Below are 21,390 nucleotides of genomic sequence, written 5' to 3'. Positions count from 1 at the left end.
AAATGCAGTAACTAGCGGAAGTCAATGAAGCATCTCAATCGGAGAGGATAGAGAAATAGTTTATTTTAATGAGAACGCAGATTATCGTTTTACATGTTCATGGCCTGGAGCGCAACGGGCAGATTGTCTTTTAGTTGAAATGGCCAGGCAATCAGGAGAAGGGAGGAGATTAGAGGGACATATAAAGATATTAAAGACTTAAAGGTGAAAACTGAACGTATACCTATCACTAGTGTATGTTTTGTAAATACTGCTCTGGTCGAATTGTGTTTTGAAGTATGCTGTTTGTTTTTCCGCCGAAAGCCTGTGTTTTGTAAGGATGTCTTATGTATTGTGTAAAAAATATTGAATGTGTGTTCTATTAGGTAATGCTCTTTCTTGGTTTCTGTAGCCTGTGGTGCCGCCTGTCATCCGGGTGGCGTGGCCTCGTCAGGCAAAGTATGCCTTTTGCCACGTCACCCTGGACAACCTTTTCGTTGTCTTAAATAAATTCTGAATGAATGAATGAATGAATGAATGAATGAATGAATGAATGAATGAATGAATGAATGAATGAATGAATGAATGAATGAATGAATGAATGAATGAATGAATGAATGAATGAATGAATGAATGAATGAATGAATATTGCCACAGGGCACTGTGGAAGACAATGCTCTAGCCTCACATGGGAAGAGCCAGTTGCGGCCAGGAGGGCTCAATGGTATTGATAGGGGCAGGGTATGTAGCTGTACTAAAAAGGGTATTTTCTTAGACCTCTCGGATCATGCGAGTTTGCGGCACATCTAGTTCAGGGAAGGGTTGATGAAGACTCCTTATTCTGAGATTTCACTTGGATTTAAGCCCCTTCGCTGGTCGGGGGCTTGGCACAGGTGACCAGATATGAATCCCTCGGGCAAGCTGACGGATGTTCTCATTACCAGCAAAACCTGCGGCACCAGGAACCCAGATAAGCAATACACATTGTGACGGGCCAGAAGGCATTCATAAATTCGGAGTATATCCGGGCACCAAAACTGCTCTTCATCGAAAAGCAGCCGCCGCGGCCGTGACTCGATATGGTATCTGCATGCCCAGCAGCTGAACTGCACAGCCACTGAGCCAGTACGGTGGGTTAAATTCCACTTCAGTGCAAGAAGCTGTGCGGAAAAATATTCATGGCGGTTATCTTCATAGTGCGCCTGGATGCCTGCACCTCACAACCCATCGAGGCACCCTACATAGATGGATCGACGGAAGCTAGAAGCGTCCCCTTTGGAACGAGGTGGTGGCAGGTTGCCACCATGCTCGGATATTTAAAGGGACAGCGTCAAGGAGCTCGTGCCGCAGAAAATCCGGCGTCGTTGACCGTGGGCGACAAAATCGACGAAAAATCCCCAGAGAAGCAACCAAGGAGGCAGGTGGGCCGCCTAGGTCCCGTGTCCTTGCGGCGTCATCAAAACCTGCCCACCGGATGGAGAGCAAACTGCCCGCCGTGGCAGGTGGCGGTTAATGATTGGTCGCTCGGTAAGAGCAACATGGGCCGCACAAGGCCCTCCGGTGGCAGCACCTGCCATCGCAGGGCAATGGCTTATCGTTTAAATGCACCACTTCGACAATTAAACCCCAATAAACCAACCAACCAACTTCGCCAGGAGTGGTATGAGGGCTCCCAGGGATCTATGAATGCAGAGAATCGCCAATTCTCCATATATGGGAATCAGCCCATTACGCTACCGCGTCATAGCCGCAAACTGGAGCTTAAGTGTCCCCTGAATTTTTTTCCCCTTTATTTGCCCTAATCATGTTCGTCGAACTTAACAGTGTTATCTATAAACCGCCATTTTTCTGTAAATACAGTTTCTAATCCTGAATTTCTAGCCTAACGTCACTAGACTGTTTCTGAACCCACAATCCTTCAATCCCTTTGTGCTAGCTTCTAGAGCAGATTCATTGACATGACCTTTGTTATCTCTAAGCCCTATAGGCACCTCGGGAAGAGTGAATGCGCCTGCATCGTAATCCGGGTGGATGCTTCCGCATTCTAGTACAATAATTGTTTCTGCAGATTTACCACGCATTGCACATGCGTTATCTTACTGATTCAATTTCTTTTTGTAGCTTCGCGTTCTCAGAGACCTTGCTCTTGCTTCAAAGAGTAAGGCGCTGCCTCTTGAGTTACCATGGAACGATTCCTTCCTGATTTGTCTTTTCCAATTTCTATCTAAGTTTAGTCTGCTTCTTTTCTATTTAATTAATCCAGTTCTTACGTTCTGCGTTTTTTCTACCTGTTGTCGGAAGCTCTTCTTTTCTCCGTCATTTGTTTCCTGCATACTTACTGGTTAGTTTCCTAGTCCTCTTAAACCACTGGCAGCCAATGCTCTTTCTGTATAAGTATTTAAATACCTTAGCTTCCCACCTCATATCGTCAGATTTCCTCAGGCGTCCTTGGTTTGGTTGGTTTATATGGGTTTAACGTCGCAAATCGACTCAGGCTATGAGGGACGCCTAGTGGAAGGCTCCGGAATAATTTCGACCACCTGCGGTTCTTTGACGCGCGCACAGACATCGCACAGTGCACGGGCCTCCAGGATTTCGCTTCCATAAAAATTCGACCGCCGCGGCCGGGATCGAACCAGCGTCTTTCGGGCCAGCAGCCGAGCCCCATAACCATTCAGCTGCTGCGGCGGATTCTCAGGCGTTCTTCGAATTACATTTTACTCTGAGCTTCCCGCGTGCTTCTAACGCTGTCCAGCCCATGCCCCCTGTACTGCCTCATTCGCCGTAAGGACCCAGTGGTAATCCAGTAAAACACTCTCCGGGGCATGTTGGTTCATAGCTGGCAAGAATAAAAGCGCAACAATACGACACAAAGAAGAAGGAAGAACGACAGGACAGGCGCTAACTTGCAACACTTTACTGTCTTCATAAACCGCCGCGTATATAACAAACACAAGGGGGGGGGGAGAACACACGCTGGATTTAAACGCTGGATTTACAATCCAGCGTGATTTTAAAAATCACGCTGGATGCTTAGATTTTACCTATGAGCTCCCGAAGGGAAATAGTTTGCAGTTTTTAGATATTGACATCACCATGACGAAAGCGCATGCTGGAAATATTGCCCCCGTGCCCGCAAGGAACTGTTGCCGTACGGCTCAACGCATTCGAAAACGATAAAGCGTGCCGTCGACTTGATGTGCCTGGAATCCTCTCTAAAGAAGCCGTGTTGCCACAAAGCGCAGGAAAGCTTTGACGCCCAGATTCAGAAGCTAAAACAGGCGGGCTTCCCACCTTCGGTCTTGAGCTCCGTCAGCGAAGCTTTGCTAAAAAAGGTGAAGTACGAAAAGAAAAAAGAGACGAAAGTGGAACCTCTGAAAAGAAAATTAGACCAGTAATGATCCCGTATTCGCATAAAGTTGCACATAATCTTAAGCATGTTGCTTCCATGTACAAGGTGCCAGTGGTTTTTTCTGCCCCCAGGAAACTCGCCGCATTGTGCCGAATGACTAACCCGGATAAGGACAAGCAAAAAGTTTGCCAAACGAAACATGCTAATCCTTTTGTAGATTGTGCGGTTAGAGTTGTGTATAGCATCCCACTGACATGTGGAAAAACTTACATCGGCCAAACGGGGCGATGTATTAATGACCGTTTGAGAGAACACAGTCTGTCATTAAAGAATGGGACTGGGTAAAATCTACCGCTTCACTGTAAGGATTGCTGGAAAGAAGAAGAAGGAAAAAAGAAGGCATGTGGAGCAAAACCTCTGGAAACAAGTGTAATCTGCAAAAGTAAAGACACGATCGCATGCGAATTGATAGAATCGCACCGAATATGTAAAAGTGGGAGTGCATGTGTTAGCACCCCGTCGATCATGATATATAAAAACGAATGTCAGTTTTTAGATATGGCATACTGTCTGCGGAATCACCTGTTCTTGTTTTGCCACTTTCGAGTTTCTACGCACGTGCTTTCAACTGTGTTCTCCCCTATCTGTCTTTAACCCCCCCCCCCCCCCTTGTGTTTGATATATACGCGGCGGTTTATGAAGACAGTAAAGTGTTGCAAGTTAGCGCCTGTCCTGTCGTTTTTCCTCCTTCTTTGTGTCGTCCAGTTGCGCTTTTATTCTTGCCAACCAGTGGTAAGCATCGAACAGATTTCTAGTCCCGACTTAAGTGTCGCTCTTAGTCACAAAAGTGCATTTACAAAATTAAGTCCTGGCACCTTTATTCCTTTCCAAACACCGCTCAGTACTTTATACTTCTTGTATCTTCATAATGCCCTGAGCTTCATTATCGCGGAACCTCTTAGCCCTTTCGCCCTAACATTCTGCTCATGCTTTTTCATGTATGCCTGTCCTTCCCCCAGGAGCACAGGTAGTCGGCCCAGTATTGGAAATGTATTGGCAAAAGGCCGGTCCTACAAGGGACCATAGTAAAACCACCCAATTATCTGTGCTGCTTGGGTCGTTTGCCCGTACCCTGAGATATTTGTATGTTGCCAGTCTCGGTATCTCATGCCCTTGTGTTGCAAGCGCTTGATCAGTGAAATCAATGAATATAATCAGACATGCCTTAATTGCGCTAAAAACGAAGCCTACAGCATCTTCTTCGTTTCCACAAGAATTAACCAGGCGAATTACATCTTCTTCTAGGGCGCCTCGATGCAGCTTCCTTTAGTAGGGTGGCGACATCTTCGCCATTTTGTATCACGGCCTCATTTAGCCGCACCCGCCGCACCAAAGTATATTTGCGGAAATCAATATTTTCGTGTCTTTGACGCATTATAGCATCCGAGACTGTTTCCAGATACTGCATTAACACCTCTTTTTGGGCTTGTTGGTGCATACTTGGATTAGAGAAAAACTAGCGCCAAACTATGCACACCACGAGAAAAGAACGAGGACGAGACAGAAGCGCTAAAGCGCGAGACACAAGAACTTGTGTCTAGTTTTGGCGCTAGTTTTTCTTTTATTCATGTTTCCAGCTATTCATGCAATTGCAAGTATTAATTGAAATTTCACTTTAGAAACTTTCCCTCTATTGTAGGGGTCGGCACGTTGCATATGGTTCGAAAATTGGAGGGGACGCTCTAGCTCCGCACTAACGGTCTGACGCGATAGCGTAGTGGCTTAATTCCCATATATGAAGCAGGTCATTCTCTGCATTACATTCATAGATCCCTGGGTGTCCCTCCTGGCGTAGTGGTGCTGCGGTTAAGCGATGTCCGCCACTTCCCTGACACCGCCAGCTCAGCTGCCGTTTCGTTAACGATAGAGTAGAGGTATACGTTGCTGTGGCTAGAGCGACTTCCCGAACACGCCCATTAAACAGAATCAGAACCTCTTAGTGGGTATCACTGCACACTGCGAGCTAAAATTCGCCGCAAATAATTTGTCCCTTATTTTAATATTATCGACAACTACATGCGCTACAAACACAAGATAAGAGTAACGATTAGGCACTTGTGCATAAGACGAAAGGATGTTCTGTTGAATTACGCTGATAATACGTTCTTCACAACATCAAACAGCCGCCCCTGACGACACGCTCAATGGCCTAAGCAGGGAAATGCTTCGTTCAGCGATAGGTGGTAGTGGTGGTCTGGCGAAGGGTACCCGTGGCATCATACGTGGTCTCAGATGAGTCACGGTAGTCGGGGTACGCCGCGTAAAGGCTGTACGTCTGGTACACGCTGCACAGTATAGACAGCTGCAACACAAACCAAAAGAAAACGTGACGTGGCACAGCTGTTAACCTTGTGTGTCGTAATGGCTTATCTAGGACAGGATATTATAATCGATAATAGTAAGCATGGTATTTTAGGTCTCACTGAGGCAGTTTCGGCAGTTAAAGGGCAACTGCACCTCTTTCTGAGAATTTCGCGATATGCAAGGATTCAAATCAATATTGTAGGTAAACCATGCCAAGTTTTTTTTTTGCACTAGCATTTAAAATAGTGACGTAATCGACGATTGAATCTTGCGCTTCTTCTCAAAGCACTGGAGAAGTGCGAGGAAGTTCAGTGTGACGTCACGGAAGGTATGATTTCAAATTACCGCTGCCGTCAGCCACACCCTGCCGTGCCTCGTTGGATGCTGCCAAACAACGTTCGGCAGGCTTTGCCTTCGATGGCATTGGGTTCTTTTTTTCCATTCAAAGCAGGCGTTTATGCTCTGGAAATGTACCGATACCTTCGATGACGTCATCATGCGTCGCCCACTTTTGCATTCTGCTCTTCGGAGAAGCTCGATGGGCGTCGCGATTTTAATGGGTGATTACGTCACCATTTCAAGTGCTAGCCCAAAAGGGCTTCGCATACGTTACCTGCAAGTTTCACACATTCGAACCTTTTAAGCTCGTCGATTTCTAAAACGTATGCAGTGGCCCTTTAACGTCGGACCTTCTCCAAAAAGCATTGCGAAATCTGCCCAAAAATATCCGGCTGTACAGTGCGCATAGGCAGTAGTAGTAGTAGTGGCTATTTATTGGTACATTTAGTATGGAAGGTAAAAGAATGTTTGCTGCCCCGGCATCTGCTATTGCAGCTGGAAGCACCTGATTTGGGGCAGTGAAATAAAGGCTAGCAGGCGGAGTGTAGAAGTGAAAGAAAAGGGGGGAAGGGATAGTAGAAAGGACAGGGGAAGAGGTACGTACACTGTCAATAAATCTATTTACATATCTACCTGGTAAATATAAACATATATACAGGTCGCACGCGCATGAAGGTCTGGAAGGTCACAGTACAAACGTACGCGCACGACACAAAGCACAAAACAGCTGGAGTGGGGGCGTCCAGCTGTTCATCGTCCGAGGTAGCACATGCGGAGCGTTCAGGTCACCGCATGTAACTACCTGGCGGAGAACAGGCGGGACGTCAAGTCCGCCTGTTCGAGGAATGCACATCGGTTAATTTGTGACGCACGGTCGCAAGCAATGTCAGCTTAAGCGGACCAAGACCGGCAAACCAATCCTGGTGTGATGGACTCTTGGTCTCTGACAAAAGTTAGTGCCGAATTCGGAGTCGAGACGCCAGCTGGGCTGATGTAGTTTGCTTAGCCTTCTTGCGATAACAGCTGCGGCAGAGAACTTTATTCCGGAAAGGTTAAGCCTAAAGTGATCGCCTTCGAATTACAGCGTTCTGAGCACAAATCAATTCTGCGACAATTTCGGGCTATATTGATGTTCACAAGCAGTAAAAAGAAGGCGAAATTATCGCCGAGAAAATTGAATTTTTAAAAATGATTGTCGATTTGCGTAGTCAGGTTATATGTTATTTAGGTGCATTTAACTGTGTGGGCATTTTTTTGCATTGTTTATCGGAGTTAAGCTTTGTCATTCATGATATTGCCATAGGAGTGAAGAGGTACATCGTGTATTCTGTGTGTTCTGTGAGTTTGCATGGCATGGATCAAGCACAGTAGGTACAGTCTTTGTCAAAAGTAACCAGGCTGCATGGCTTGCTTCTGCTTTGCATAGTAGAGCCTTTACGGCTTTCCATAAGGTCGGAAAGTTCTTTGAAGGTGAGGACAGGGGTTCTCCTTACCATACAGAGATTTAGAGCCTGTGGGCTAGCCTAGCAGTTTAAATATACGACTGATGAGCAAAACCATGCAGCCTGGTTAATTTTGACAAAGACTGTACCTATGCATGACACACTGTTTATTACAGACATTCTAGGCATGCATATCAATCACAGCTCCCGTTAAGCAGAAAAAGCTGGAGGTGACACTTTAGCTCCGCCTAAGGTTTGGTTTGGTTTGGTTTATGGGGTTTAACGTCCCAAAGCGACTAAGGCTATGAGAGACGCCGTAGTGGAGGGCTCCGGAAATTTCGACCACCTGGGGTTTTAAGGGTACGGGGGCCTAAGGGTATGGCGCTAAATTGGTAATGGTTTAATACCAATATATGCATTCATATCTTCCCTGGGATTCCTCACATCACTCCTGGCGCAGTGGTGCAGCGGTTAAGCGATGCGCCACTGGCCTGCGATGGCAGGTGCTGCCACCGGTGGGGTTTCTGCGACCCACGGTGCTCTCCCCGAGCGACCCCTCGTGAGCGATCATTAATTTAACTGCCACATTTCGTGGTGGGCAGTTTGCTCACAATCGGGTGGCTACGCAGGCCACGTGACCTTCATGGCCCAGCGAGGTTGCTTCTCCTCATAACGCCGCCGATAAAAACGCAGGATTTTCTGCAGAACAGCAGCCGTAACGCTGTCACGCTAAAACCTGGCGTCGTCGATGGCGGCGGCGTTGTGAGTTGAAAAGCAGGTGGTCCAGTTGCTACCTCACAAATGTTACCGTGTGACGTCATCGCATTCTGCTCATCCTGTCAGGAGGGAAACACTTGTTAACTACGTAGTAGCCATATTTTCGGGCGAAACCAGATGCGAATAACAGAAGGCGGCCTGTATATAGGAGGTATTCACTGAGGCCGCGCTACCAGACGGCGCGAGCGTCGTCGCGGCAGGCGCGCCATGTTTGCGGTCGTTTCAGGCCAGCTCGCGCAGTGTCACGGTGCGCCGTGAGGTACCCGGCCCCTGAACTGTTAGTGATCCGTAACATATTTGTACGTTGTTGAATACGTCAGCGACCACTTATCTTTGTGGAGCGCGTATTGTGCATGAAGCTTGCAGCAGAATTCTTCTGCGCCGTGATATAACCGAGCTGCCTCAACTCGGCAGCAAAACTGGCTGGCTGCGCTGCACGCAAGAACGTACACGACTTGCAGCTTTTAATATCAGTTGATAACTGTCAGCTAGTCATGCAGGGCACATCGTGGATAAACATCACGATTGATTACCGAAATTCCAGAACTGCCACCGCAGAAATTGATAAGTAGTCCGCGAACTGCTGACGCTTCTCAGACGTACGGTCTTTCAGCAGAAAGGCAAAGCGTCATAGCTGCCTTATTTACCCGACAGAACGGCCAAACAAATACTGCCATGCGCTCGCAGCACGAACGGCAGACACAGCGAGAATGTTTTGCAGTTTTGATTGTAGCTACGTAACGCTGCTTCGTATGCACAAGACCGTTTTCGCAGCAACGCAGTGTGCAGCCATTCCGCTAGATTCAGTTGTAACACGTCACTTTCAGCAGGTAGAGCTGACAAGTTAAGCTACAGCTAAGTGAACAGACCCTTCGAATTACTCACCTCTTCAAAAACGGCACTTCGGCCGTCGGCACCGCGGACGTCGGCACCCACAGCACGGCTCTTGGACTCACCCGCTTGTCAAGTAATTGCACCCTCTCATAGGTTTATATCCTTTAATTCCTTGGCCTGCCAGCAAACTTAAGCCGTGCACAAGGTGGGCCTCGATACCGGTGAAATCAACGCGCGGCAGCAGTCTTGTATACGTCGCACACCATGCCGGTGCCTCCGCATTCCTACGGGGGGTCGACCTTTTCACAAAGTAGAACCTTCTGAGCGTGCCCGCTCTTTTCTGCTTCGCACAGTTCACGGAATATTCACTCAGTCACGCGGCGGCACGGGTCGGACAGAAATTACGTGCGCCGAGACGCGAAATACACTCACATTTCACCCATCACCAGCTATTCAAACGCTGCGGCTGGCTGCGGCTGCCGCGCGCGCGACCACCAACATGGCGAATGCCGCGCCGGCCGCTAGCGCCCCTTGCGGATGACGTCATGTGAATACCTCCTATACACAGAGTGTCCAGGCTAACTTTAGCAAAGGGTTAAAAGTAAAATATTTGAAGTAGACCAGGGAAACCATTTACATACACCTACCAACCGACTTGCGCATCGTAGGCGATTTTTTTGTTTTGCAAATAATTAATTGCTAAATAAGGTAATTATTCTGAATGCGTAAATATTGACTTTAAATAGCAAATGTGAATAGCAAAGTTGGCGAGCACCTTCAGAAACCCCCGTTCTATTTATTTGCGATGAAGAAAGCCTCACGTGTATCTATTTCCGAGCACCAAACAAATTCCGCGAAATACAAAAAAAAATGACGTGACTAGCGCATTTGCGCGCTACGATTGTGCTTCTCTCAATCCTAACTTGAGCTAACGAAATTAGCTGCTAGTATGGCGCGACTACCCCACTGCTCCGGAAGGCCGATATGTCGAATGGGGTTGCGGCGTAACTTGCGCCGTCACGCTTGCAGTCTGGCTCGCGCGGGCGTCGCAACCACCGTCGACATATCGGCCTGCCGGACCAGTGGGGTCGTCGCGCCATACTAGCAGCTAATTTCGTTAGCTCAAGTTAGGATTGAGAGAAGCACAATCGTAGCGCGCGAATGCGCTAGTCAGGTTATTTTTTTTTTGTATTTCGCGGACTTTCTTTGTAGCTCGGAAAAAAGATGCACGTGAGACTTTCTTCATCGCAAATAAATAGAATGGGGGTTTCTGAAGGGGCTCTCCAACTTTGCTATTCACCTCCGCCGTCTGAGTCAATATTTAAGCATTTAGAAAACTTATCTTAATTACTCCTTAATTAATAGCAATACAAAAGATTGCCTACATGCGCAAGCCGGCTGGTAGCTGCATGTAAGTGGTTTCGCTGGCCTTCCTCAAATATCTTAATTTTTAACCCTTGGCTAAAGTTAGCCTGGACGCCTTGTATACATACACGCACCTGGTCAGGTTACCGACAACATGGTGGACAAGTTACCACCTGCCAGAAGGACCAGAAGGACAAACGACTATTCCCGTTAATGTGGGCTTGAGTGCTAGCGCAGTGAAATTTTCCCGCCACTCGAGCCACTCTTCACATCAAGGCCGAAAAAACGGTTGTGTTGCCTAGCCTGAGGCTTCCGCCTGCAGAGATATGAGATGTGTCTGTAGATAGTGCTCGCGGACAAGTGCCGAAGCCGGGCATTGCCAGAGAAAGTGTACGATGCTGACGTTATCCGTGGTTGCTTACGGGGTCTCCTATAACCCTCACCCTATCCTTCCGCTGCACAGACCGTAGGCCGTCATTAGTATGCAAAGCCTATTAACTGACTCCTATTAAGTGGCCTATTAATTGACTGAGATTAGCGCAGCGGCTAAGGAAGCTATAGGCTGGCGCTCTAAACGAGGCACTATATCTTCCGCAATGGGAACTGGCATGCAGTTCTCATGCCCCTGGCATACTTACACGAAGCGCTGTAGCCACGAAGATATGTGGACGTGTCGAATTAATGGCTTCATCAGTGTTGTACTGCAAGAAGACGAGAAGAAGAGCGCTGACTGTCAACAGTTGTCATGGCAATCTGCGATACACTGATACAACTGTTAAGCCACCGGTGTTCGCACCAATTTGACGACCTGCCAACTTCTCTTTTCCCTTTTGACAGCGAAGGAGCGTGGTGGCGGCCTCAACACAGCGTACCACTAGCTTTATGGAGGTATTTCTTTTTTTTTTTTAAAGCTATTCCAGGGTAAAGAAGACTGCTCAGCTGCGTAGGTTCCAGCGGTCGTTGTTAAAACGCCTCTATCTCACGTTATTCGGAAGTGATCTTATTGCTATACTATGGTGCTGGAATGATTCAAACAAATCGAAATCTGAAAACTGAAATCTATCTGAGGCCAGCCAAAGTGCTATGTAGAGGAAAGCTATGCAACTATGTTAAATATTCGCGATGGAAGAATGATATGTCAGCTGTAGTCATATGATGAACGCCATTGAAAGGGGCGCTGTCTTGATAGAGACGTGAAGGTTCTGTACAGGCATCTCCATCTCTTCTGAGCGACTCACTCCTGAGGATAAACGAGTACTTGACCGGAAAACCTGTATAATCGGCATAAAACCGGTGAATTCCAGGCTGCAACGGTGCCCGAAGTAACAATATACGGCATAAAACGCGGTTACTCCACCACTAGGTCACCGCCGTAGTGCCTTTCAACGGATGGGTGAGATAGGATTCTACCTCAGACTTCCGTAGCCAAGAGTAGGGACATGACGGGCTCGTTGTGACGTACACCCGGTCAAATGTTTAACTGGCGTGATTTTTGCATCCTTAATCGCACCTTGTAAAAGGCTTCTCTCGGCTAAACCGCTGGCATATTAATGCCGTAATTTGACGCGTGTTGTGGCATTTGGTGGCTTATTTTTATTGCGAAAGCAATACTACTCGCACTTTCAAGCCTTCGCGTGACCCGGCCGCAGTTCCGTTTGACCTTCAGCGGAGTGAATATGGGCGACCAACTCGCTCCTTCAGATAGCCCGGCTGCAGTTACGCCGCGCCGCGCACCTGTGGCGCTACTGCCGCTTTGACGTCATACCAGCTATAGATTATGGGCGACCAACTCGCTCCTTCAGATAGCCCGGATGCAGTTACGCCGCGCTGCGCACCTGTGGCGCTACTGCCGCTGTGACGTCATACCAGCTGTAGATTGTTTTCTTTCTCTCAGTCGCAACAACATCAAAAACAAAATATACAAAAAAAAATTACCGAACACACTATGAGTCGTCGCGCAGCTGCGGCCGGTAGCCACGCGTGACCTGTAGACGCGGCGGACTGCGTTCCTTCACTTGGAGGCGCTGCGCTTTTGCTTTCGCAATCTACCAGGCTTAAACAAAGCTAAGCCCCCGCCAATTTTTTTTTTCGTGCTATGCTTAAGTAGAGCACTTGCCTGATTGGATCAAAATGATTAGACATCCGCATCGTCTGCAGCTACGAAGAATCAAAATGAGCGGCACACGCAGCAGTGGTTCTGGTTCATGTCGCTTCCTCCTGTGGGTAAACTAGCAACCTCTCCTTCCATGCTACACAAGTCATTTGCCCAGAGTAAGCGCGATTCCGCCACCGGAACCATTGCAGCGCATCCTCCTTGTTTTGGCTGTTCGTAGCAGTAGACGATGAACATTACTAATAATTTTGATATAATCAGGCAATTACTCCGCTGCAGCTTAATATGAAAAGAATGGACCGCCAAATGTCATCAGGCGCGTCATATTAAAGCATGAATATGCCAGCGGTTTACCCGCGAGAACCCTTTTACAAGGCGCAATTTGGAATGCAAAAGTCACACCAGTTAAAGATTTGGCCGGTTGTACCTTTGAAGGAACCCAACAGCCATCGAAACCAAGGCGAGTACACGGGGTAGTGTTCATTATTTAGTGTCATGTTGGACATGACATTTGCCGTCTCGGTGTTGAATTGTAGTTGCAGTTGTAAATTTGTAGTTCGTGGGGAAAAGGTGGCCGCATCTGGCACAGGAGATGGTATTAAGGAGGGACATGCGAGGGGTTTTTGGGCTTGAGTGTACGTGGTTTGGTTGCTGCTGACAGTGACTGTCGAGCCCTAAACACCCACCAGTAAAGACAAAACTTTTTTTTTAAGCGTTAGTGAAAAAGTTCTTCTAACCCTACTGAGTTTTAGAGCTTCAGTGGCGTGACAAGCTCCCTGCTACGTGGCGGGAATGCAATCCCCCTTGGCATCAAGACTTTCGCCCAAGGCTGTACGAGTGCGTACCTTGTTGTGAACGGCTACAAAGAAGGCTGATAGTATGAAGAGATCCGCGCAGAAGTGGAAGATGTTCCAGTACAGGAACGCGCACAGTGCTGCCTTCACTGGTTGCTGGAACAAAAAAGGCGGATGCGAGCGTGTTGTTCCCAGACAGCGCACTTCGTATCCAGTTAATTCCGGTCATCAAGTGCAGTAACACAAATGAGCATCGCTGAGGCTGCAGTGGCCACGTGTCACACTCTATGTAAGACGCGCCGCACGTGACAGCAACCGCAATGCGGCTTCAAGATAACGGAACCGATGTTTTGAAAAGACGTTGGATGACGTGATCCGTATGCCAGGTCATTTTATTGCGAAAGCAATACTACTCGCGCTTTCAAGCCTTCGCGTGACCCGGCCGCAGTTACGTTTGACCTTTAGCGGAGTGAATATGGACGACCAACTCGATCCTTCAGATAGCCCGGCTGCAGTTACGCCGCGCCGCGCACCTGTGGCGCTACTGCCGCTGTGACGTCATACCAGCTGTAGATTATGGGCGACCAACTCGCTCCTTCAGAGAGCCCGGCTGCAGTTACGCCGCGCCGCGCACATGTGGCGCTACTGCCGCTGTGACGTCATACCAGCTGTAGATTATGGGCGACCAACTCGCTCCTTCAGAGAGCCCGGCTGCAGTTACGGTGTGTGTTTGCCGCGTTGCGGACCTGTGGCGCTACTGCCTCTGTGACGTCATACCAGCTGTAGGTTATGTTTTCGTCCTCTCAGTCGCAACAACATCAAAAACAAAATATAAAAAAATACCGAAGACGCTTTGAGTCGTCGCACAGCGGCGGCCGGTAGCCACGCGTGACCTGTAGACGCGGCGCACTGCGTTCCTTCAGTTGGAGGCGCTGCGCTTTTGTTTTCGCAACCTACCAGGCTTAACCAAAGCTAAGCCTTCGCCAATTTTTTTTTTGCGTTTACAGATTTCTCGCGTTTACAGATTATAGGAAAGGCAATCACAAGCCGCCGGTGGGATACGAACCCATGACCTCCGTGCACATATCGCACGTGGTGCTCAAAGATCTGAACCATGGGGGTGGCTGTCTCGCCGTTTACTCATAGGTGTACTTTTGTGTTGGGTGTAGTCTAACAATGACAGCCTTCATCAGTGCCACACCAAACGACAGCAGTGGGCGTGGAACGCCCTGTTATATACCTCAAGCGCCACGAGAAATGGAGTCAAATAGGGAACGCGGCGGCTGTGCGAAAACTCTCATTTGCGACACTCAATGGCATCAGGACACTGTGTTTTTGGGGTCAAGTGTCTGCTTTCTTCACATATCTAGGCCAGCCTTTGGTCGCGGATAAAGGACCATGCGTCACACAGCTAAGGCTAAACTGTGACCGCACGGCACTCGCTCTATCTAAGCCGGTCTTTTGTGGATGTCCTGGCTGAATGTTCCATTCTCGAGCCGCCTGCTTTCTGTGGAGGGCGGGGCCAGGAGAGGGTATCTGGGTATTACCTCATAACTCGTGCTCTCCCCAGTTCGTCCATCACAACTCGTGCTCTGCCCAGTTCGTCCAGAGGCGAGGGTCCTTGACGTCAGCGTTTGAGTTGGCGTATAAAACGTCTGTGTCGTCTGGTATGTGATCGCTCTCTGAAATTTTACCACAAACCAAAGCCAACAGGAGATTGACAAAGTGAAGCCATAAGGCGTCAAAGCGCTGAATGCGTTGCGCCAACACACAAAGGCGAAGGAATACGCACCCTCCTGGCGTGCAACAGAAGGACCAGGTCCGCTCCGACAGCGAACGCGGAAATCACGATGTAGGCAATGGTGAACCTCCGTGTGGTAGCGGCATCTGCAAAGCAGGATCTTACAGTATGCCGCTGGTAGCAGGGAACACGTAGGTGTCCTTGCTATTTTTCGTGAACGAACTTAAAGGGACCCTGAGATGATTTCGATCGGCATTTTCTAGTGCAACAGATCTGTAGAGGAGGTCTTTGTGGGTACTCGAGTGAAATTCGAAAGCTCTGCATGGACCCTATAATTTAGAAATAATCTTTAAAAATCGCTGCTCGCAGTAGCTCGCAACCGATTAGGGCGACACACCTCACCGCGCGTCCCCTAGCTACCCCGGTGACGTCAGTGGGGCAGACGGGGTGAGCTCGGAGGCTGGCTCTTTTGCCCCACTGACGTCACCGGGGTAGCTAGGGGACGCGCGGTGAGGTGTGTCGCCCAATCGGTTGCGAGCTACTGCGAGCAGCGATTTTTAAATATTATTTCTATATTGTAGGGTCCATGCAGCCCTTTCAAATCTGACTCGAATACCCACAAAGACCAGTTCTACAGACCTCTTGCACTATAACATGACCATTGAAATTATTTCAGGCTCCGTTTAATACGGAGTGACGCTGCGATTTATTTCACGTTTTACAGTGACAGATACCTCCAGACCTGTCGGAACACCGATATCTTCCTTTATTATTGTAGGTTTGCCGGAGAGATGAATGAACACCTTGAGTTGATTGGTAAAAAAAACACTAGTAGACAACAGCGTTCATATCGTGATACTTGTGAACTTTTAATTTCTTGAGACTCAGATGTCAGTAGTTTTGATTATCAAAGAGACTTCGCACGTGCATGATTGGACAACGAGTGGAACAGGAATTTAGTCACATTCATGAAGGCAGGGCTGCATCAAGGGCACCTCGCCTTTTATTCGCACATTGCTTTCGTAGTTCCACACAGGGCAACTCAAACGGGTTTCTGGCGGATGAATCGGCATCTCCGAAGGCTACATTAAGATGGCGTGAGGATGTGGAAGAGCATCGGACGTATGACTTCAAAAAAGAATTCACGCCATCCTAGGAAGGTTCGGAGTAACTGCTTTAAGTTCGGAATACATTAATGCCAAACCAGCTACAGTGGCATCCGTCCACACGAGAAGGATGACAGGAGCGATAGATGCAGTTCAGGCGTATTGAATATAGATCACGCTGACGGGGAACCCAACACTGTCCTTGACCACTGACGTGGAGCTTGGGATCCCTTACTTGAAAACGGAGCAAATAATTCATGACAAACAAGGTACATGTTCTAACATCCAGGTCTTCGTACACCTCGGATGATGCACACTGGATGACATTTACCTCTGGCTTTTGCGTGCTCATTGCTCATATGACGCACAGTACGGCGTGTTCGTTTAGCCACACGAGAAATAAAAGAGAAAGCAAAATGAAAGCCCTCAACGGAAAATTAACTGATCCCACACTGGCCAACCTCTCCTGCCCCGCGCGAGATAAGGGCTACTTGCGACAAACGGAAGTGTCATCATTAGAGAGCTTTAGCACAGCGTTATCTTATACCATTCACGACTAAAGGCCGTGAGCTGTTGGCTGCTGGATGGTATACGATATACGGTGATGATATGCTAAATCTCTCTATTAACCGCTGGTATGGCTGCCCGAGTTAGAAAACCCCGTGTCGTTTCGCACGTTTTGACTAGCTGGCGTGCAATCCAGCCTGCTTATTCAGTACCATGCCGTTAAATGATGAATTAGGGAGAAAAAAATAATAAAATCGCGTTGCGGTCACGGGATAAGTCGAAAGAGATCCGATTACGAAGGGGCTATTTAAGCCGTCACAACAACTCCGGTGGTTGTAAATGTAAAGCCGTCACTGTTGCGAAAGCTAATTTTATTTTGTTACCATAAATATAGAAGAACCAAACAGAACCATAAGAATAACAATGAGGAGAGTCTCTCTTCACCAACGCCATGAGGGCGGGCGTTACAAAGTTCATGCGCGTTGTTTTTACACACTTTCGGGAACGACCTTACCGGCACAGTGATTCTATACTACAGGGCTGTGGCACAGTACTTGATGTTCCATGCAACAGCAAAAAAATCGAAAATTCTCCATTCCCAGCCAGCAATTTGGAAAAAAGAACACGAAAATTTCCCTGAAGCCCATGAAGATCCCATTTTCGACCAATTTTACTACTAAAATTCCCTAAAAAGGAAAAAAAATCTCCGAATATTACATCAATGCCGGGAAGTAACGTTTCTCCTGGCGCATTTCACACAGGCAACTTGTTTCGAATGCGCAGCACAGCCCAGTATGTGCGCGCTTAGTCAAGCTACAAACAGTTAAAAGGCAGATGAGTACTAAAACGAACTATTATAAATCGCAGTCATGGAAGCGCTGCACAGTGAATTGGTCTTTAGAAGACCTGACGATTATCAGGATAGGGCTGCAACATTCTGCGACCTAAGATGTTTGGTTATACTTGGTTTGTTGATTTACTGGGGCTTAACGTCCCAAAGCAACTCAGGCTATGAGGATCGCCGTAGTGAAGGGCTCCGGAAACTTCGACTACCTGGGGTTCTTTAACGTGCACTGACATCGCACAGCACACGGGCCTCTAGAACTGCGCCTCCATCGAAATTCAGCCGCTGCGGCCGGTATCGAACCCGCGTCTTTCGGGCCAACAGCCGGGCGCCGTAACCATTGAGCCACCGCGGCGGGGCTGTTTGGTTATATTGACTAGCAACTTGAAGGCTAAACCAAACTCAATGGCATGAGAAACCCTTTATTATATTACGCAACTCACGCATTCACTGTAAACGATAGGTTGTTCGAGTAAGCTAGTGCCGGATCGGAATGAGTGAATGATTGACTGGGTCACTCTGCTAGAAACTTGCTGGCGGTCCAGGTACGTACAGTTGGTCACACTGAATTTGCAATACCAGCATGTTGTTAAGGCACAGCCCGTGTGCCTCGTATAGCTAATGCACAGATCATTTGATCACCGCTGACAGATTTCACAGAAACTTTGTACATGTCTGCCAGAAGGTTAAGTGCGGAACGTTTGTGATGGCTGTGCGATCTCTTCGCCGTATCCAAGTGACGTCGATGCTCTCACTCACCAATGGCCTTGGAGTACGTGGGAAAGGGTTTCAGGGTGATCGGAAAGTCGCGCTTCTCGACCAGGCTGTACACGCATTCTCCGATCGTGGCCACGTTGAAGAGCTGCGCACGAAGTGGGGAAGAAGAGCCGAGTGGCGGAAAGAGCGGCCGTGTGCAGTGAAGAAGCAAAAAGAAATAGAGGTTTGGCGAGTAAAAAATTCACCGGACGGTTATCACTGCATAACGAGAGTTTAAACGACAGCTATTAATGAATCTATATTTCACGTTATTGTGAGGTAGAAAACATTAGAGCAACTTTCTGTCTGTAGGTTTCTAGAACGCTGTTTTTAGCTGTCCCTATACATTTGCTATACACTGGCTACGTATTCCTCCACTTACGTTATACCAACCTCCTTCCACGGTAACCGTCCTCCGAGTGGTTCCCATGGCAACGCACCCAGCGGTTACGCCGGCGACTACAACACGCTGCAACTACTGCGACGCGAAACCCAGTAACGGGCTCTTAAAAACCTATATGCACAGGTGATCATACGATATGATTTTACAAATCTGTGTTAGAAGTACTGGTCAATAATTAGGCTTTTTCGCTCATCACCTTCTTATTGCGGCTTTACATTTGATTTTGGAGTCACTTTTTCGTGACTTTTTCGTGACGGGCTTCTGATGGGGCTTCTGGTGGGTAGACGGGTGGGTGATGGGGGGAGGCTTTCTGTAGGGTTAAAGTTGGTGAGTGGTGGGTGGAGCTTCTGGAAGGTGGAGAGGTTGGTGGTTGGCGAAGCATTTTCATTATTAACAACTGCTGAAGAAGAGCAAACGCGACACAAACGAAACGGGAAGGGACGAGGTGAAGGGGGGGGGGGGGGGGGTTGCGGAAGGGCTTCACACGGTAAGAGAACTATGCTGCATGCAACCGCAATGAAAAAAAAAAGCGTGCAAAAAGAAGGATCCAGTCATGGGGGCTGAACAGCAAATTCGTGGGCTGTCATGCGTGCAGAGGCTATGGATGGTGGCAACGACGCGTATTTCTACTTGCGGTGGGTTTGGCCGGCATACCTCAGAAAAAAAAAAAGGAACAAGGGAAAAGAAACATTGCGCCAGGTAAAAAAGGCGTCACTGAAGACTTGCGCAGAACTCGAATTTCATGTCTTTCCGAAAAGCTTTTCGCTGACGCATTAGACCGATCGCGGCAGAGTTCCCTCTATCGCCAACATCGATTCAATTCTTCGAGCTAATAACAGTGGCAAAATATCCCCGTGAAATAAACAGACAGAGGGCTTCTTCCGATAAGTTCGTAGGCATTGTGACGTCAGGCTTCACTGCTAGAGTCGCAGAGGTTAAAAGGTACAACTAAACACAGCTCTAGTTGTCATTGATAGTAAATCCATTAATGCTAGAGGTTCTTGTCCAAAACGTGTACAGCATACATTTCATAAGCCCTCCTCAAAAACCTTATTTGTTAATATGTTGTCTGCGTACTATAGCCTTAAGACAATTTTAGCCAAAAATTTAAGTGTAAGAAGTTTCTCCGCCTCTACACTAAGCTTCGCTGGAAAACTGCCGGATGTAGACCTAAGCTGTATCCAAAGAACTTTGTCCCGCAGCAGCAGTGTTTCAGAAACCATACAAAGGATATCGCGCAGAGGCAAAATTTTTATTCACGAAAACACGGGAACTACGTTCACAATGTTGCCTACCTCAGTGTCGCAATAAACGACTGCGTTTAGGCAAAAGAGTTGTGTGAAGAAAACAACTAATCAGAGAACCCTTTGCAGCTCAAGTTAAAGGTCTTTGCTGATGGTCGCCGTGTTCACAAAGGCAGCGCCTTTTTTCAGGACTGAGTCCTTAATCACGGCTGCAAAAGCTGCTTCCTGGAAGTTGGAAGCGTGCATTCTTTACATGCCGATTCCAAGCAGGCTAGTGGCTCATGAGGTAGAGGCATCCCCGGCTAATATCGAGCTCGTCAGCTAGATTAGTGGAAAGGTGATCAAGTGGCACATTAGGTTCATAGGGGGTGAGCTCAAGTTCATTAATGTATTGACAAGAACCCACACTGCACTCGTACTCACGCTTTAGCCATAATGATAAATACAGGTATTTGGGTCAGTATTGTACCCGCTGTTCGGTTCAACAAAGCGGAGGATGAGAGAAAGTGTGGTAAGTGCCTGCTTAAGAACACTCAGCCTTACCACACAGAATCCGGCAATAGTGCGGAGCCACGTTAGTGGCAGGTCTGTGCAGCAAATCGGGACCTGTAAAGACCAAGACGTAGCGAGAAAGCCACTTAAAAGTCGAAGACGACGAAGACTTTTGCAGTATGCACAGGAATCTTGTCAGCTGATGTTAGAAATCTAGAAAATGGGGTGGAGTGGAACCGAATAGGAAAAGGGCTGACAAGCACTATGCGACCGTGATGAACATGGTGAAGGAGCCTCAGAAAAATGCATCACTCAGGATTTTTCTTCGATCCAGGAGAGCAAGCAGTTGCCCGTAACAAAGTTCTAGTTGACAATTCTTAAAACACTGTGTGAGATCATGTCTTTGGGCCAATTCGCAGATGTGGACCCGGTGTCCTTGGCCATCACGCCTCCCGTTTCGGACGAACTTTGATTGCAACCAAGCGCGCCGTCCAAAACGGCTAGTTCTAGGCGCATGCGGCACGAATAAAAAGGGAAGCATTACTGCGTTTTCTGCCCTCTCACTAGCTCCGCTGCAGCGGTGGTTGCCACATCGCGTGTTCTCGAAGGGCGTCCGTTCAGTAGAAGTTCACTGTGCACTAAATTTTGCCCCATGTTCTGGTAACTAAGTGAGCAGCAGAAGGACTCACCACAATCATGTTCGTGCGGTTGGCCGGACTCTTTGTGTTGGAAATGAAAGTGTTGTTATCCTCAGCGGTGCCCAATGCGACGGATCTCCTCTTCTACTTCTTTTCGCGTGGCAAAGACACGTGCTCTGCACCTGGACGCTGTAGCGTCGGCTGCAGAAGTCGAGCGAAAATTTTGTAGGCATCACTAATTAGAGAGAAATTTAGAACGCAGAATATATTCGACGTGTAAGCTTAAACATTTGCAATAAT

At 47.9% G+C, this 21,390-nt stretch overlaps 1 protein-coding gene across 1 annotated transcript; it reads right to left on the bottom strand.

Moving 5' to 3' along the window:
• Positions 1-5,561: 5,561 nt before the first annotated feature.
• On the bottom strand, positions 5,562-21,150 carry LOC149343692 (uncharacterized). Its single transcript, XM_089547049.1, has 7 exons — positions 21,142-21,150; positions 20,504-20,566; positions 18,317-18,419; positions 15,152-15,246; positions 13,411-13,515; positions 11,091-11,153; positions 5,562-5,693 (listed from the first exon to the last, which is right to left on the bottom strand). The coding sequence occupies exons 1-7, from the start codon at positions 21,148-21,150 to the stop codon at positions 5,562-5,564; spliced, it is 570 nt and encodes a 189-aa protein (XP_089403175.1).
• Between the last annotated feature and the right edge of the window lie 240 nt (positions 21,151-21,390).

This window comes from Amblyomma mixtum, chromosome 5 (genome assembly GCF_055824585.1).
Source record: "Amblyomma mixtum isolate Tamu chromosome 5, ASM5582458v1, whole genome shotgun sequence".
NCBI lineage: Eukaryota > Metazoa > Arthropoda > Arachnida > Ixodida > Ixodidae > Amblyomma > Amblyomma mixtum.
The sequence above is the reverse complement of the archived record's forward strand: the minus strand, read 5'-3'. Positions and strand labels throughout refer to the sequence as shown.

Coding starts and splice junctions, on each gene's coding strand:
- LOC149343692 (XM_089547049.1), bottom strand. Junction 11,154..13,410: donor TTGTAGCCGTTCACAACAAG/GTACGCACTCGT, acceptor GTCTTCTTGCAG/TACAACACTGATGAAGCCAT. Junction 5,694..11,090: donor TCGTGGCTACAGCGCTTCGT/GTAAGTATGCCA, acceptor TTTGTGTTGCAG/CTGTCTATACTGTGCAGCGT.